Raw genomic sequence first — 17,081 nt, 5'->3', positions numbered from 1 at the left:
AGGAAGACCTTTCTCTCTGTCTCTCTCTCTCACTGTCCACTCTGCCTGTCAAAAAAAAAAAAAAAAAATCTTTGCTTTCCTCTTTTCCTGTTATCCTTTATAGATTTGTTCCAGGCAGTGGGTCTTGTTAGCCTTAATTTTTTTTTCAAAATTTATTTTGTTTATTTGAAAGTCAGAGTTTACAGAAAGAGAGATCTTCCTTCTACTGATTCACTTCCCAAATGGCTGTAACAGCCAGGGCTGGGTAGGCTAAAGGAGCCTGGAACTCCATTTGAGTCTCCCATATGTGTGGCAGTTGGGCCATGTTTTGCTGCCTTCCAGCAGCATTAGCAGAGAGCTGGATTAGAAGTGGAGCACCTGGGTATAAGCCAGTGCTTATATGGGATGCCAGCATTATAGGTGTTAGCTTAACCCACTGTACCACAGTGCCAGCTCCACATTTATTTATTTGAAAAGCAGAGTGACAGAGAGAGTTAGAGCAAGAATGAGAGAGAGAGATCTTGCACCTGCTGGTTCATTCACTAAATGGCCACAACAATGTAGGCTGGGCCAGGCTGAAGCCAAGAGTCAAGATTTCCATCCAGGCCTTATACATGGGTGGCAGAGACTCAGGCACTTGCACCATGATCTGCTGCTTCCCTGGGTGTGCATTAGCAGGAAGCTGGATCAGAAGTGGAGTAACTGGGGCTGGTGGTGTGGTGCAGCAGGTTAAGCTGACATCTGTAATATCGGATTCCATATTGGAGTGCCATTTCAAATTCTGGCGGCTCCATTTCTGATCCAGTTCTCTGCTAATGTACCTGGGAAAGAGGTAGAAGATGGCTTAAGTGCTTGGTCTCCTAAGACTCAGATGGAATTCCTGGCTCCTGGCTTCAGCCATGCTCAGCTCTGACCATCCCAGCCGTTTAGAGAATGAACCAATGGATGGAAGAATTTTTTCTCTCCTTCTTTTTCTGTCACTGCCTTTCAAATTAATAAAATAAACTCCCCAACGCCCACCCCCTCAAAAAATGAGAGTAGCTGGGTCCTGAACCAACACTCCACTCCAGAATGGAATGTGCTGCACCACAACACCCACCCCTGTTTGTTGTTTTGTTTGTTTTCCAATGAATGACATTTTTTAAAGGATTTATTTTATTTACTTTAAAGATGGAGTTACAGAGCAAGGGAGAAACAGAGAGAGAGAGGTCTTCCATCCATTGGTTCACTCCTACATGGCCACAGTGGCCGTTGCTAGGCCAATCTGAAGCCAGGAGCCTCTTCCAGGTCTCCCACGTGGGTGCAGGGGCTCAAGGGCTTCGGCCATCTTCTACTGATTTCCCAGGCCATAGCAGAGAGCTGGATCAGATGTGGAGCAACTGGGACTCGAACTGGCACCCATATGGGATGCCAGTACTGCAGGGTGGAGCTTTAACCCACTGTGCCACACTGCTGGTCCCCAATGTTTGACATTTTGGAGAGAGCATTTGTCTGCTGGATTTCTGAGGAGGGATGGCTCTGTATGAGTGACCCCCCTTGTGGAGCAGCACTGCCATGATGTCCCCCATTGCACAGGGACTCTCTCCACAGCAACCCCAGATTCAGGGAGCACCCTGGACGAGGTAGCGCACCCTTCTTCTGGAGCCAGCCTCAAGAATCAAAGTCACTGGGCATGGCTGTTGAACTGTGCCAGGTGCTGCCTCTCCAGGAAACAGGACAAGCCAGAGTAGAACAGGTCTGGGGCTGTCACTGGCAGGCCATTCAAGCTGTTCATTGGGAGTGGTGGGTAGTGACCAGCTCCCGTCTGCCTACCCCCTCAGGTTAGAAGTGCACAGGAAGTGTGAAGTGCGTGGGCTTGACCTCTGAGCTGGTGTTGGTGACAGTGCAGGAAGGGACTTTCATTGGAGGCCCCACAAAGATTTTCATTAGTCCTCCTGTCAACCCTGAAAGAAGAATTCTTCAAAGAGAACTTGGTAGGTGCCAAGAATTGACATGGTTGGGATCATACCTGTCTCCCCAACTCCAGAGTCCAGTGATGACGGGGACCCATTTGTTGGGAGATGACTGGTTTAGTGGCCAGAACTCAGACTAGCTTTGTGAGTGAGGCAGGGTGTGTTGGTCAGGCTTGGGCTGGGACTAGCACCTAGTGGGCAGCCCCAACTCTACCCCCTTCCAGGTTTCTGGGTACACATGCTGAAGGCATGGTATCTTTCCCCTCAGAGTAAGAGTCCTCTCCATCCTTCACTGCCGTGGGTTTGGAGCCCTTGACATGTCCTGACAGATGGGAGTGACATGGGCTGGATTCCTAGAGCAGTCATGCTGGAGTCCCTGGCACCCACCTCTAGAGCATTACAACCCGGATGGCATCTGGGACTGCCAAGATGAGGAGCTGTTTCCTCAGCCACCGTCTCACTTGTGTGACTGGGACTTCCCTTCTCAGTGATGACGCAGGGGAAGTGAGTGATACTGAAACAGGCACCTGGCGCCTGCTGCCTCCTGACCTGAATGTGGATGGGCTTCTCCTTGTGTCCCCAGCCTATGATAGGTGCCCAGCACAGCAGGGAATGGGCTTTTCTGTGTGGGTGCCAGGCTGGCTGCCTGTCCGTTTTCTCTGGAGTGACGAGGCCCATTCTCTTTGGAGAGGGAAGAATGGTGAGTTGGGTGGTGCTCTATCCGAGTATTGTCCTCATCCTGCAGCGTCAGCCGTCCTTCTGAGCCTGAGCTGGCTGGAAATGACTCCTACAGGCCTCTCCCAGGCGGTGGTGCCTGCTTGTTCTCTTTTGACCTCACAACCCACTGGCCTCCCAGGCAGCCATCTCTGGCCTTGCCATACAGCAACAACTCTCACTTCCAGGCACATCTCCAGCCTCACATCAGGCCCACCCAGAGAGGCATGACAGCCCATGCTGTGAGGAAGAAGTGAGGAACGAGGTGTCATGTATTAAAGCTGAGGGTGGTGGGGCTGGAGGGGAGGGTCACCTAGAAGGGTCACCTACCTGCTGGACTCCGTTGTGGACCCCTTAGAGGACTTAGAACCATAGAGTCATCTGGATTCAGCAGGTATTTGTTTTTTTTTTTTTTTTTTTTTTTTGACAGGCAGAGTGGACAGTGAGAGAGAGAGACAGAGAGAGAAAGGTCTTCCTTTTGCCGCTGGTTCACCCTCCAATGGCCGCCGCTGCAGCCGGCGCACCGCGCTGATCCTGGCAGGAGCCAGGAGCCAGGTGCTTTTCCTGGTCTCCCATGGGGTGCAGGGCCCAAGCACCTGGGCCATCCTCCACTGCACTCCCTGGCCATAGCAGAGAGCTGGCCTGGAAGAGGGGCAACCGGGACAGAATCCGGCGCCCCAACCGGGACTAGAACCCGGTGTGCCGGCGCCGCAAGGTGGAGGATTAGCCTATTGAGCCACGGCGCCGGCTTCAGCAGGTATTTGTATCCCCTGCCTGCTTCATGGGTGAGGAAACTGAGACCCAGAGAAGTGAAATGTCTTACTGAGGGCAGAGCCTTGTCTTCAGCCTGGTTGCAGGCCTCTTCCCAGGGCCCAGAAGTGACCTCACTGTCAGTCTCTGTAAGTGGGGGTGCAATGCTAGGCAGAGCTGTTTTTCTTAAAATAATAATGGTAACAAGACTCCCAGTCAGGCACAGAGTCGCCCACTAGCACGATGTCATGACGTGGGCTGACCCGTTGACAGCCTTGTACACCAGGCTTCCTGCAGCTCCTGACCACATTTCCCCTTTCAGTAAACATTTCCCCAGCACATGCCAGCCACACGTTACGCAAGGAGGACACAAAGATGCTTAATGTCATCCCTTTAGTCAGAGCACTTTGCTTCAAGGGAGAGAAACCTACCCCTATCTAGCTTGGACCTTAACAGCAAGCGACAGAGGTGTGAGGTGCCAGGTCTTAGGGAACCTTATTGCTGCCTAGGCCTCTCTCTCCCTCTCCCTCTCCCTCTCCCTCTCCCTCCCTCCCTCGCTCTCTCTCTCTCTCTCTCTGCCTCTCTCACCTTTTGTCTCTCTCTCTCTTTAAAGATTTATATACTTATTTATTTGAAAGGCAGAGTTACAGAGAGGCAGAGGTAGAGAGAGAGAAAGAGGTCTTCAATCCTATAGTTCACTCCCCAAATGGCTGCAATGGCCAGAGCTGGGCTGATCTGAACCCAGGAGCCAGGAGCTTCTTCTGGGTCTCCCATGTGGGTTCAGGGGCCCAAGAACTTGGGCCATCTTACTACTTTCCCAGGCCATAGCAGAGAGCTGGTTTGGAAGTAGAGCAGTTGGGACTCGAACCGGTGCCCATATGGGATACCGGCACTGCAGAAGGTGGCTTTACCCGCTACACCACAGCACTGGCCCCATGCCTCTTCATTTTATAGAGAAGGGAACCAGGATCTGTGGAGGTGAGTGACTACCTAGGACCTACCATGTGGGAAGAGGGACAATGCTGTGACTAGTCTGCGGAGGCCCTTAGTCATACTGGCTAAGCTGGCACTCATGGCTTCAGATTATCTCCTCTCTTTAAAAACAAACAAACAAACAAACAAAAACAAACAAACAAAAAACACGAAAGTGTCTTTATTTGTTTGAAAGGCAGAGAGAGAGAGAGATTTTCCATCCATTGATTGATTCCTCAAATGCCTGCAACAGCCAGGAGCCAAGAACTCCATCTGAATCTCCAATATGGATGGCAGAGACTCAAGTACTTAAGCTTTTCACCTTATGCCTCTCAGGCATGTTAGCAGGAAGCTGGATCAGAAATGTGGAGCAGGGGCCAACGCTGCGGCATAGCAGGTAAAGCCCACCACCTGTTGTGCTGGCATCCCGTAAGGGCGATGGTTCAAGTCCCAGCTGCTCCACTTCTGATCCAGCTCACTGATAATGCACCTAGAAAAGCAGCTTCTAGAAGATGGTCCAAGTCCTTGGTCCCCTGCACCCATGTGGGGGACCCAGAAGAGGCTCTTGGCTCCTGGTTTGGATCAGCCCATCTCCTGCCATTGCAGCCATTTAGGAACTGAACCAACAGTTAGGGATCTCTCTCTCTCTCTCTCTTTCTTTCTCTCTCTCTCTCTCTCTCTCTCTCTCTCTCTCTCTAACTCTGCCTTTCAAATATATAGATAAATCTTAAAAAAAATAAAATGTGGAGCAGCCAGGACTTTAATATGTGATGAGGGCATCTCAATCCATGACTTAACCCCTGCACTAGTGTCTACACTCCAGAGTCTCTTTAACAGAGGTCAGTCTACCAAGTGAGGACCTAGCCTGCGGCTGACAGCAGACTCAGTGCAGAATGTGGAATGATTCCTCATGAACAGCAGCTGCAGTACCAGTTTGCCTCTTGTAGAGCTGGCTGTTCAGGGCCCAGGAGAAGGTTCACTGGGGGCAGGATGACTGGATCCATTTAGGCACCTTGCACCCTTTGACATTGCCTCAGCCATTTGGAGCTTCTAGTGTGCATTTGTTCTAGCCTGACTTCTCCCAAAGGAACAACAGAAAGAATTGTATCAGGACAGCACAGTAGGAAGATCCTCCGGTGATCTGTTTTTGTCCACACCAGTATTTTCCAGAGAGTCTCCCATCTGGGATAGAGTCACAAAGTCCCTGGACCTGCCATCCTCTCACCTGCCCTGTACAGTCTTCAGCCACTTGGATGTCTGTGAAGACAACTCAAACTTAGTGTTTCTGAAAAACCTGCTTCTGCTGCCATCTTCCCTTTTTTTTAAGATTTTGTTTATTTATTTGAGAGACAGGGTTACAAACAGAGGAAGAGACAGAGGGAAATGCCCTCCATCCTCTGGTTCACTCCCTAAATGGCCGCAATGACCAGAACTAGGCAAACCTGAAGCCAGGAGCCAGAAGCTTCTTCTTTTTTTTTTTTTTTTTTTTTTTTTTTTTTTTGACAGAGTGGACAGTGAGAGAGACAGAGAGAAAGGTCTTCCTTTGCCGTTGGTTCACCCTCCAATCAATGGCCGCTGCGGCCTGGCGCCCCAACTGGGACTAGAACCCGGTGTGCCGGCGCCGCAAGGCAGAGGATTAGCCTAGTGAGCCATGGCGCCGGCCCAGGAGCCAGAAGCTTTTTCCGGGTCACCCATGCGGATGCAGGGACCCAAGCACTTGGGCCATCTTCCATTGCTCTCCCAGGCCGTAAGCAGAGAGCTAGATTGGAAGAGGAGCAGCTGGCACACAAACTGACACCCTTACGGGATGCTGGCACTGCAGGCAGAGGCTTAACCCACTATGTCACAGCGTGGCCCTTCCCTTTCTCTTAAAACAGCTCCACCATCTGCCTGTTGGTTCAGGACAAGAACCTGGGCACTGCCTTATTTCTTTTCACCCTTCAGCACCTACTCCCTTCGTGGCCTGCCTGCTCTGCGGAGGCTTTCCTGAGTCTCACTCAGCCCCAGCCCTGCTGGCCACTCTTCAAATATGGGCTGAGCTCATTCCCTTTACCCTAAAGCTTGTTCCTTCTGATCCTCTTATCAAGTAGACCTCTGCTCACGGTCACCCCCTCAGCAAGGATTCACTTGGCAGCCCCATCCTGAGCAGTCCTATCCCCATCCTGTTTTTTTCAGAACAGATCTGAGCTACCACATGTTTCGTGTTTGCCTGTTTACTTGCATGTACTCTGACTTCCTGATGGCCAGCCACTTTGCAGATACCATGGTGTAGGCCTTGGTCAATGACCTGGTGCTGAGTGGCCAGTATTTGTCCTTTCTAGAGAAAGGAAAGGCAACTCAGTGGCTGTAAATCATGCCACAATCACTGTTACCAAAGCAGGTGTGTGATACTGTTTCTAACCCCAAAATGCCATTTCCACATGTAATCATCTACGTGCATATACAGACTTGTTAGGTACACACATGTATACATCACAGGCTCTTTTTTTGTTTTGTTTTATTTAATAAATATAAACTTTGAACGTACAACTTTTGGATTATAGCAGTTTCCCCCCCATAACTCCCTCCCACCTACAAACCATCCCATTTCCTACTCCCTCTCCCATCCCATTCTTCATTAAGATTCATTTTTAATTATCTTTATATACAAAATATCAACTTAGTATATATTAAGCACCCACACAGACACACAAAGTACTGTTTGAAGACTAGTTTTACCATTAGTTCGCATAGTATAACACATTAAGGACAGAGATCCTACATGGGGAGTAAGTGCACAGTGACTCCCCTTGTTGATTTAACAATTGACACTCTTAATCACCATTACAGGCTCTTAATTTTGCCTGGGAAAAATATTGACCATAAGGTGAGAGCTTCCACTGAAGACAAATTAGAATGCTGTGATTTTCTTGGAAAAGCTTATGACATCACAACACTTGGAGGAGCAGGAAGCAGGAAGCTGAGGTATTGCTTCACAGCACTGATACTTCTAGATGCTCCATAGCTTTAGCCACAGAGTACAATGCTAGTTTCAGTAGTGCTTGAAGCAATAATGACGGATCTGGAGAGCAGAAGTTCTAATGTCAAAGTGTCAGCAGCACTGAATTCTGTCTGGAGGCTCTTGGGGACGGTCCGTTTCCTTGTGTTTTCCAGCTTGACTTACGCCCTTTCCTCCATCTTCAGCCAGCAGTATTAGAGCTTCTGTTTTAAGATGGCCTTTGTGATTGCATTGGGCCCATCTGGCAGATAATCCAGGATAATCTCCTGGATAATTTTGAGAGTTTTAATTTATTCACTTCAAAATCCTATTTATTGTGGAAAGCAACATTTTCCAAGGTTCTGGGGATTAGGTCGTGGACATTGTTGTCAGGGCTTATTCAAGCCTACCACATGTTCTGTGCATTTTCTTCCTTTGTTCAAATCTATGTAGATTGATAAGTCATTTGGGAATTAGAAAAGCAGGAAAACTTAGCTCTTTTGCAGCCAACCTGAGGTGATGATAAATCTTGAATTGACAAATATTGTTTTTTATTTTATTTTCAATTTGTTAGAAAGAGAGGGGCCGGCGCTGTGGCTTAGCTGGTTAAAACCCTGGCCTGAAGCACCGGCATCCCATATGGACAGCGGTTCTAGTCCTGGCTGCTCCTCTTCTGATGCAGCTCTCTGCTATGGCCTAAAAAGCAGAAAATGGCCCAAGTCCTTGGGCCCCTGCACCCATGTGGGAGACCCGGAAGAAGCTCCTGGCTTCGGATCAGTGCAGCTCCGGCCGTTGCAGCCATCTGGGGAGTGAACCAGAGGATGGAAGACCTCTCTGTCTGGCTCTATCTCTCTCTGTAACTCTTTAAAATAAATAAAAATTAATCTTAAAAAAAAAAGAAAGAAAGAGGCTGGCGCTGTGCGTGGCTCACTTGGCTAATCCTCTGCCTGCAGTGCCAGCACCCTGGGTTCTAGTCCTGGCTGAGGCACCAGGTACTAGTCCTGGTTGCTCCTCTTCCAGTCCAGCTCTCTGCTGTGGCCTGGGAGGGTAGCGGAGGATGGCCCGAGTGCTTGGGTCCCTGCACCCGCATGGGAGACTGAGAGGAAGTACCTGGCTCCTGGCTTCGGATTGGTGCAGTGCCGGCTGTAGCGGCCATTAGGGGAGTGAACCATCAGAAGGAAGACCTTTCTCTCTGTCTCTCTCACTGTCTATAACTCTCTCTGTCTCTCTCTCTCTCTCTCACTGTCTAACTCTGCCTGGCAAAAAAAAAAAAAAAAAAAAAAAGATTGATTTTCCATCCACTGGTCACTCCCCAAATGCCCGCAATAGCCAAGACTCAGCCAATCTAAGAAGCACAGAGCCCACGACTTAATCTGGGTCTCCCACGTGGGTGGCAGGGATCCCAAGTACTTGAGTCATCATCTGCTGCCTCCCAGGATGCACATTAATAGAAAAGTTAGAATCAGAAGCAGAGCGAGGACTTGAACCCAGGTGGGTGTCTCAAGTAGCACCTTTTACTGCTGTGTGAAAGGCCCACCCTTTCATGTTTTTTTTTTAACTTTATTTTTTAAAGATTTATTTATTATTTAAAAGTCATAGCTGCACAGAGAGAAGAGAGGCAAAGGGAGAGAGAAAGAGGTCTTCCATCCACTGGTTCACTCCCCAGATGGCTGCAACTGCCGGAGCTGTGGCAATCAGGAGCCAGGAGCTTCTTCTGGGTACCCCACATGGGTGCAGGGACCCTCAAGGTGTTGGGCTATGTTCTACTGCTTTCCCAGGCCATAGCAGAGAGCTGAATCGCAAGTGGAATAGCTGGGACTTGAACTGGTGCCCATAGGGGATGTCAGCACTGCAGGAGGTGGCTCTACCTGCTATGCCACAGCGCCGGTGCCTTTTAACTTTTAAAATCCAGGGCCAAGGGAAGGCAGTGGAGGATGGCCCAAGTGCTTGGGCCCTGCACCCCCATGGGAGACCGGGAGGAAGTACCCGGCTCCTGGCTTCGGATTGGCGCAGCGTGCCCACTGTAGCGGCCATTTGGGGGGGTAAACCAACAGAAGGAAGACCTTTCTGTCTCTCTCTCTCTCTCACTGTCTAACTCTGCCTGTCAAAAAAAAAAAAAAAAAAAAAAAATCCAGGGCCAGTGCTGTGGCATAGTGAGTAAAGCCTGTGCTTGCAGTGCCGGCATCCCATATCGGTGCTGGTTTGAGTCCCAGCTGCTCCGCTTCCCATCCGGCTCTCTGCTATGGCCTGGAATAGAAGTCGATGATGGCCCAGGCCCTTGAGCTCCTGCACCCCCATGGGAGACCAGGAAGAAGCTCCTGGCCTCTGGCTTCAGGTAGGCCCAGCTCCTACTGTTGTGGCATTTGAGGAGTGAACCAGCAGATGGAAGATCTCTCTCTCTCTCTCTGCCTCTCTGTAACTCTGCCTTTCAAATAAATAAATAAATATAAAAAATAAAACTTTTTGAAATCCATATTTGTAGCTTTAGTAAAAATCTAAATATTCTGTTAGTTTTACCAAAATACAGTTTCTTTAATTAATTAATTAATTAATTACTTTTTTTGCCAGGCAGAATCAGACAGTGAGAGAGACAGAGAGTTATAGGTAGTGAGAGAGAGACAGACAGAAAGGTCTTCCTTCTGTTGGTTCACTCCCCTAATGGCTGCTATGGCCGGCACTGCACTGATCCGAAGCCAGGAGCCGGGTACTTCCTCCCGGTCTCCCATGCAGATGCAGGGACCCAAGCACTCGGGCCATCTTCTGCTGCCCTCCTGGGCCACAGCAGAGAGCTGGACTGGAAGAGGAGCAGCCAGGACAGAACCGGCGCCCCAACTGGGACTAGAAACTGGGGTGCCGGTGCCACAGGTGGAGGATTAGCCAAGTGAGCCATGCACTGCGCCGGCCTCTTTATTTTATTTTTAAGATTTATTTTATTTATCTGAAAGAGTTACAGAGAGAGGCAGAGACAGAGGTCTTCCATCTGCTGGTTCAGTTCCCACAATGGCTAGAGCTGCACTGATCTGAAGTCAGGAGCCAGGAGCTTCTTCTGTGTCTCCCATGTGGGTGCAGGAGCCCAAGGACTTGGGCAATCCTCCACTGCTATCTCAGGCCACAGAAGAGGAGCAGCTGGGACCAGAACTGGTGTCCATATGGGATGCCGGCATTTCAGGCCAGGGCTTTAACCCACTGTGCCACAGCACTGTCCCCCAGTCTCTTTATTTTTTTAAAGGATTTATTGATTTTATTTGAAAGTAGAGTGAGAGGGAGAGAGGAAGAGGGAGAGAGATCTTTTGTCTGCTGGCTCACTCCCCAAATGGCCACATTGTCTGGAGCTGGTCCTATCAAAGCCAGTAGCCAGGGGCTTCCTCCAGGTCTCCCATGTGGATGCAGGGGCCCAAGCACTCGGGCCATCCTCTGCCATTTTCCCAGGAACACTACCAGGGAGCTTAATTGGAAGCAGAGCAGCCAGGACTCGAACTGATGCCCACATGGCATGCTGACACCAGGCTTCATGCACTTTGCCACAGCGCCAGCCTCCAGTCTGCTTTTGAAAAAAAATATTTGAAGTACTTAAATTTTTATCTTAGGTTTTTTGCAAATGTAAGCATCTGTTGTTTTGGTAATGGTTATTAAGCTCCTCTATACTGAGACATAAATTTCACCCAAATAATATTCACTGAGTAAGAGATGACTGCTCCTGGTAATTTGACTAGTTTTGATTAATCAAATGAGTAAATTATTGCAAGGTTTTCTAGAGTATGTGTTGCTTCAATCTGAGGAAGTGTAGACCTTCTGGACAGTAAAATCTGCATAGAAGATCTGACACACAGGATCATCCTTATGTGAGACAGAGGTGTGCTGACAGTGGGAACTGGTCACTGGCAGCACGCACATGTATGCTTGTACACACACCTGTACTACCTCTTAGACTCCTGTTGTGCTGGGCATTGGGGAACTGGTGATGAGACTGTGTGGTGCTTGACCCAAGAGCTCATTCATGGTCATGGCATGGAGGGGGCAGGGTGAATCCCAGGCACAGTGAATGGTGATTGGAGAGGCTGAGTAGGAACCAAGCGGTATACCAGGTGACATGGGGCTGTGTGCTAGGGGAGGGCCAAAGAGTGTTATCTATGGCTTGAAGGGACAAGCACTAGGCTTGGATCATAATGCATTGTCAAAATAGGAGGACCCGTGGACATCACTTGTCTGTGGGCATAGTTCTGCGAGAACCCCTTGGCATAGCAAATGGCCCTCCTGAAGGACTTCTCAGGGGAGCACTTGAAATGGGCAGAGGCTTTGCTGAGTAGTGTGGCCCCGTGGCCACAGGAGCAGTGGACTGGACTTTATAGAGGAGAGCTGTGCTGGTTGAACAGCACCAAGGAGAGCTCTACCTTACCCCGGGTATCCAAGACCCTGGTAATGGTGTGCCTGCCACAGAGGGTTATGGGGTGTTGTCCAAACGGCAGTCAGTTACTGATTGTACATGAGAATGGCATGCTCTGTATGAATGAGGGGGAGGGGGAAGGGAAAAGAGGGGAGCGTTGCTGTGGCTGCTGTGTACCATGGGTTTCGGTCCTGAGTGAGAAGCTGGTGGGCATGCCTGAGGCCACCAGGAACATTCTGAGCCAGGTCTGGAGGGACGAGGGTCTCCTTGCTTCTCACTGCTGTGCAGCTGGCTGCCCATCATCTGTAGTCTTCCACAGAGTTGTTGCCAGGAACTCCTGAGCCTCCCAAGTTGGTGCCCAGGAAGGGACCGTGACTGTGATTAGCTTCATCTGCCTGCCTTTTGTGAGGTGATGTGCGCTACTCTGCCTCAGAAGAGCCATTTCCCTAAGACCAAATGACTTGTGTCCCCACCAGCAAAGAAAGGCCTCGCCACTGCTGGGGCTGTCAAACTTAGAAGTTAGGTTGGTGCTCAGAGCAGCACCCTGTCCCTGAGCCAGGCAGTTGCAGTATCTCTGGGGAGTTGTGAGAACAGAGCCTGGCTCCAGGTGCAGGCCTTGTCCCCTATAAAGCCAGCCCTGAGCTGTTCTCATGCTAAGTTTTCTTAGGATGCAGTAGGAGGTTCAGGAGGGGGCACTTGGATCACTTAAACCATTCAGCTTTTTTTTTTTTTTTTTTTTTTTTTTGACAGATTTATAGACAGTAAGAGACAGAGAGAAAGGTCTTCCTTCCGTTGGTTCACTCCCCAAATGGCCGCCATGGCCGGCGCTGCACTGATCCAAAGCCAGGAGCCAGGTGCCTCTTCCTGGTCTCCCATGTGGGTGCAGGGCCCAAGGACTTGGGCCATCCTCCACTGCCCTCCTGGGCCATAGCAGAGAGCTGGACTGGAAGAGGAGCAACCGAGACTAGAACCCAACGCCCATATGGGATGCTGGTGCCGTAGGCAGAGGATTAACCAAGTGAGCCACGGCGCCGGCCCCAAACCATTCAGCTTTGATCTGTTCCCCACTGTGGGCTCTGGAGAATCTTTGTTTAACCAGAGATGTCCTCACTAAAAAGATATGAAAGTTCAGGATACAGAAGACTTGGGGCAGGTGCTGGGACCGTGAGGCCAACTTGCCCTAGAACTCACTGGTCCAAAGCATGCAGAGTTTGGGCCCCAGGGTCTGGTGTGTCCCACCTCCCCAGTCATGCCCTCCTCTTCCCTCGTCAACCACTGACCCTGTCCATCCTCACTCCCACACCTTTGCTTATAGCCTGCCACACCCTGTGCCCTGCCCCATCCATACATGTGGACTGTGAATGTTCATGCCCTGCCCCATTGCCTTGCCTCCAGGAGAGGTCCTACTCCTGTCCATCTGCTCATGAGGAAAAGGGGGTGTTGAAGGGACTCCCAGGAGCCTGCTGCTCACACCCTGAGGAAGCAGGCAGGAGCTGGAGAAGCTGCCTGGGGTGCTGTCTTTCAGGACAGATCAGCCTGCCAGCCCCTATCCTACCTGCCTTTATGCTTTTTCTTCTCCTCCCCTCCCCTCCCCTCCCCTCCCCTCCCCTCCCCTCTCCTCTCCTCTCCTCATCTCTTTTGACAGGCAGAGTTAGGCAGTGAGAGAGAGAGGCAGAGAGAAAGGTCTTCCTTTTTCTGTTGGTTCACCCCCCAGTTGGCTGCTACGGCCAGTGTGTTGCGGCCAGCGTGCTGCGCTGATCCGAAACCAGGAGCCAGGTGCTTCTCCTGGTCTCCCATGCAGGTGCAGGGCCCAAGCACTTGGGCCATCCTCCACTGCACTCCCTGGCCACAGCAGAGAGCTGGCCTGGAAGAGGGGCAACTGGGACAGAACCAGCGCCCCGACCAGGACTAGAACCTGGGGTGCTGGCGCCACAGGCGGAGGATTAGCCTAGTGAGCTGTGGCGCCGGCCTCTTTTCTTTTTTTTCTTAAGATTTATTTTATTTATTTGAAAGGCAGAGTTCCGGGAGGAGGGGGGCAGAGAGAGAGAGAGATCTTCCATCCGCTTCCATCTGCTGGTTCACTCCCCAAATGGTTGTAATGGCTGGAGCTGAGCCAGTCCGAAACCAAGACCCAGCAGCTTCTCCCAGGTTCTCCCACGTGGGTGCAGGGACCCAAGGACTTGGCCATCTTCCACTGCTTTTCCAGGAGCATTAGCAGTGAGCTTGATCAGAAGTGGAGCAGCTGGGACTTGAACTGGTGTCCATATGGGATGCCAGCATTGCAGGCGGCAGCTTAACCCACCACACCACAGTGCCAGCCCCGCCTTCTTGCTTTTTCCTGTGTGCCCCTCCTGGCGTGACTGCCTTCACTCATCCTTCCTGTGTTAAGCCATGGCACACTTCAGAAGTCTTAATTTTAAGTGGGTAAATGTTTATTTGTGCATGTATATATCTATGTAAGCACAATATGTATTTTTTTCTTTGTTTTTTCTTCTTTTTTATTGTTTCTTTTTCCCTTTTTTTGGGTTGTTCACAATATATATTTTTTAATACATTCATCTGGTACTCTGAAACCTTGCAAAATTTATCAGTTAGTTATGAGTTATGGTGTTTTTTTTTTTTAAGATTCTTTGGAATTTTTTAATATATCAATAATTTTCTAATAAGCAGATGGTAGATAAGTATATGAAAAGGTGGTCACTGGAGAAATGGAAATTTAAAGCCACAATGAAGAGTGAGTGTTTAGCCTGGCTGTTAAGATATCTGTACCTCCCATCAGAGTTTCTGGGCTCAGTTCCCTGATCCATTTGATAGCTCAAGTAATTGGGTTCCTGCCACTCTCATGGAAAAGCTGGGTTGAATTCTCAACTCCTGGCTTGGCTGCAGCCCAGCCCCAGCCATTTGTGGTCCATTTGGAGAGTGAACCAGTAGTAGATGGGAGCTCTTTTTCTATCTCTCTCTGACTCTCTGCTTCTCGAATTATTATTATTAATAATACTAATAATAAAACTACAATGATATTAATACTACCATATGCATACTATAAATAGCTAAAAGAAAAAATACTGAACAACAGAATATCAGTTGCTGGTTGTGGATCTCCTACATTGCTGATTAGAACATAAAATAGCACAACCATTCTGAAAAACAGTTTGGCAGTTTCTTATCAAGTTAAACATACACTTATCTTGTGACTCAGCAATACAACTTCTAAGCACAGTGTTTACCCAAGAGAAATAAAAACACAGACCTCTGTGTAAATACCTATTTGCCTATTCATAATAGCCAAAAATTAGGAATAACTTAAATATCATTAACTGTGGAATGAGTGGGCAGAGTATGGTGTAGCTATAAGAGAGTACTACTCATCACTAAAAAGGAATGGACTACCAGAACTGTACCAAGGGTGGCCGTATTCACTCCATATTCTAAGATTCCATCTATATGATGTTCTTTTTTAAAAAAAAAAAGATTTATTTTTATTTATTTGAGAGACAAAGCCAAGAGGGAGGGAGGGAGAGAGAGGTCCTTCCTCCATCCTCTAGTTCATTTCCCCAAATGTGTATAATGGCCAGAGCTGAGCCAACCTGAAGCCAAGAGCCAGGAGCTTCTTCCAGGTCTCCCGCATAGGTGCCAGGGGCCCAAGGACTTGTACCACCCTATGCTGCTTTCCCAGGTGCATTAGCAGGGAGCTGGATCAGAAATGGAGCAGCTGGGACTCAAACTGGTACCCATATGGGATGCTGGCCCTGTAGGCTGGGGCTTTAACCCACTGCGCCCCAGCGCCAGCACCTATATGACATTCTTTTTTTTTTTTTTCATTTTTTTGGTTTTTTGACAGGCAGAGTGGACAGTGAGAGAGAGAGAGAGAGAGACAGAGAGAAAGGTCTTCCTTTACCGTTGGTTCAACCTCCAATGGCCGCTGCGGCCGGCGCATCATGCTGATCCGAAGGCAGGAACCAGGTGCTTCTCCTGGTCTCCCATGCGGGTGCAGGGCCCAAGGACCTGGGCCATCCTCCACTGCACTCCCGGGCCACAGCAGAGATCTGGCCTGGAAGAGGGGCAACCGGGACAGAATCCGGCGCCCTGACCGGGACTAGAACCCGGTGTGCCGGCACCACAGGCGGAGGATTAGCCTATTGAGCCGCAGCACCAGCCAATATATGACATTCTTAAAAAGACAAAACCTTAGGAACAAATCAGATAAGCATTGCCAGGGACTGGGACTGTGGAGAATGGATCACTGCAGAGAGCCAGGAGGAAACTTTTTTTTTAGCAATGAAAGTGATTTGTTGACTAGAATGGTGATAAAATAATAGTATACATTTGTTAAAATTCATTTGAACTGGACAGTTAAAAGGGAATGAACTTATTCTATGTAAATCACAACTCATTTAAAAAAAAAAACATTTTGAACAACCCACCATGATGCATTTCCGAGCTCAGCTCTCCGCTCGCTCCTTCACAAGTCCTCCCTTGGTTTTCGCTGTCTTCTGATGAGTCCCTTCCAGGTCGCTCATGATTTGGGTTCCTGTTAACCAAAGCTCAAGGTCACTCCTCAACGGGGCTGACCCGCGAGGCTCACTGCCAGACTGTGTGTTGGGCGCAGTCAGACTCTGTCTGCAGTTGGTTCTTGAGAGGCTATAAGTGCTGACTGAGGTGGGGGCAGAGTGGGGAGAGGGGCAGAGACCCAGGGGGCTTCTGTGATTGTCTTGCTCCTCTCTCAAGTACCTCTACTCATCTGTTGCTGCTCTCTTCCCCCACAGGTTGGGACAAACATTCCTATGGTTACCATGGTGATGATGGGCATTCTTTCTGCTCTTCGGGGACTGGGCAGCCCTATGGTCCCACATTCACCACCGGAGATGTGATCGGCTGCTGTGTTAATCTCATCAACGGCACCTGCTTCTACACCAAGAATGGCCATAGCCTTGGTAGGTGCATAAGAGAGCTTGGAGGGTTTGCCCTATGGAGCCTCTTTGATTAACGAGTGGCTCGAAAGCCTTGGAGTCAAAGCAGTGTCACAAAGCCTCTGCAGAGCTCTGGGGAACCACAGCCATTTCCAGGAGCTGGAGTCATTTAAAGTGGGCAGAAGGTAGGCCGGCGCTGCAGCTCACTAGGCTAATCCTCCGCCTTGCGGCGCCGGCACACCGGGTTCTAGTCCCAGTCGGGGTGCCGGATTCTGTCCCGGTTGCCCCTCTTCCAGGCCAGCTCTCTGCTGTGGCCAGGGAGTGCAGTGGAGGATGGCCCAAGTGCTTGGGCCCTGCACCCCATGGGAGACCAGGAGAAGCACCTGGCTCCTGCTATCGGATCAGCATGATGCGCCGGCCGCAGCGCGCTGGCCGCGGCGGCC

At 49.8% G+C, this 17,081-nt stretch overlaps 1 protein-coding gene and 1 long non-coding RNA gene across 3 annotated transcripts in view; one reads left to right on the top strand and one right to left on the bottom strand.

Moving 5' to 3' along the window:
* The window catches only part of RANBP10 (RAN binding protein 10), an 86,229-nt gene that overhangs the window by 46,152 nt on the left and 22,996 nt on the right, over positions 1-17,081 (top strand). For both annotated transcript variants that reach the window (XM_008257482.4, XM_017342304.3), the window contains exon 4: positions 16,495-16,662. In XM_008257482.4, coding sequence (XP_008255704.1) covers positions 16,495-16,662 — 168 coding nt within the window. The remainder of the gene's footprint in view (positions 1-16,494; positions 16,663-17,081) is intronic.
* LOC138846559 (uncharacterized) lies at positions 5,684-16,450 on the bottom strand. Its single transcript, XR_011384052.1, has 2 exons — positions 16,153-16,450; positions 5,684-7,789 (listed from the first exon to the last, which is right to left on the bottom strand). It is a non-coding gene; the product is annotated as an uncharacterized lncRNA (long non-coding RNA).

The sequence above is a fragment of the Oryctolagus cuniculus genome, chromosome 18 (genome assembly GCF_964237555.1).
Source record: "Oryctolagus cuniculus chromosome 18, mOryCun1.1, whole genome shotgun sequence".
Classification (NCBI taxonomy): domain Eukaryota; kingdom Metazoa; phylum Chordata; class Mammalia; order Lagomorpha; family Leporidae; genus Oryctolagus; species Oryctolagus cuniculus.
The sequence above is the reverse complement of the archived record's forward strand: the minus strand, read 5'-3'. Positions and strand labels throughout refer to the sequence as shown.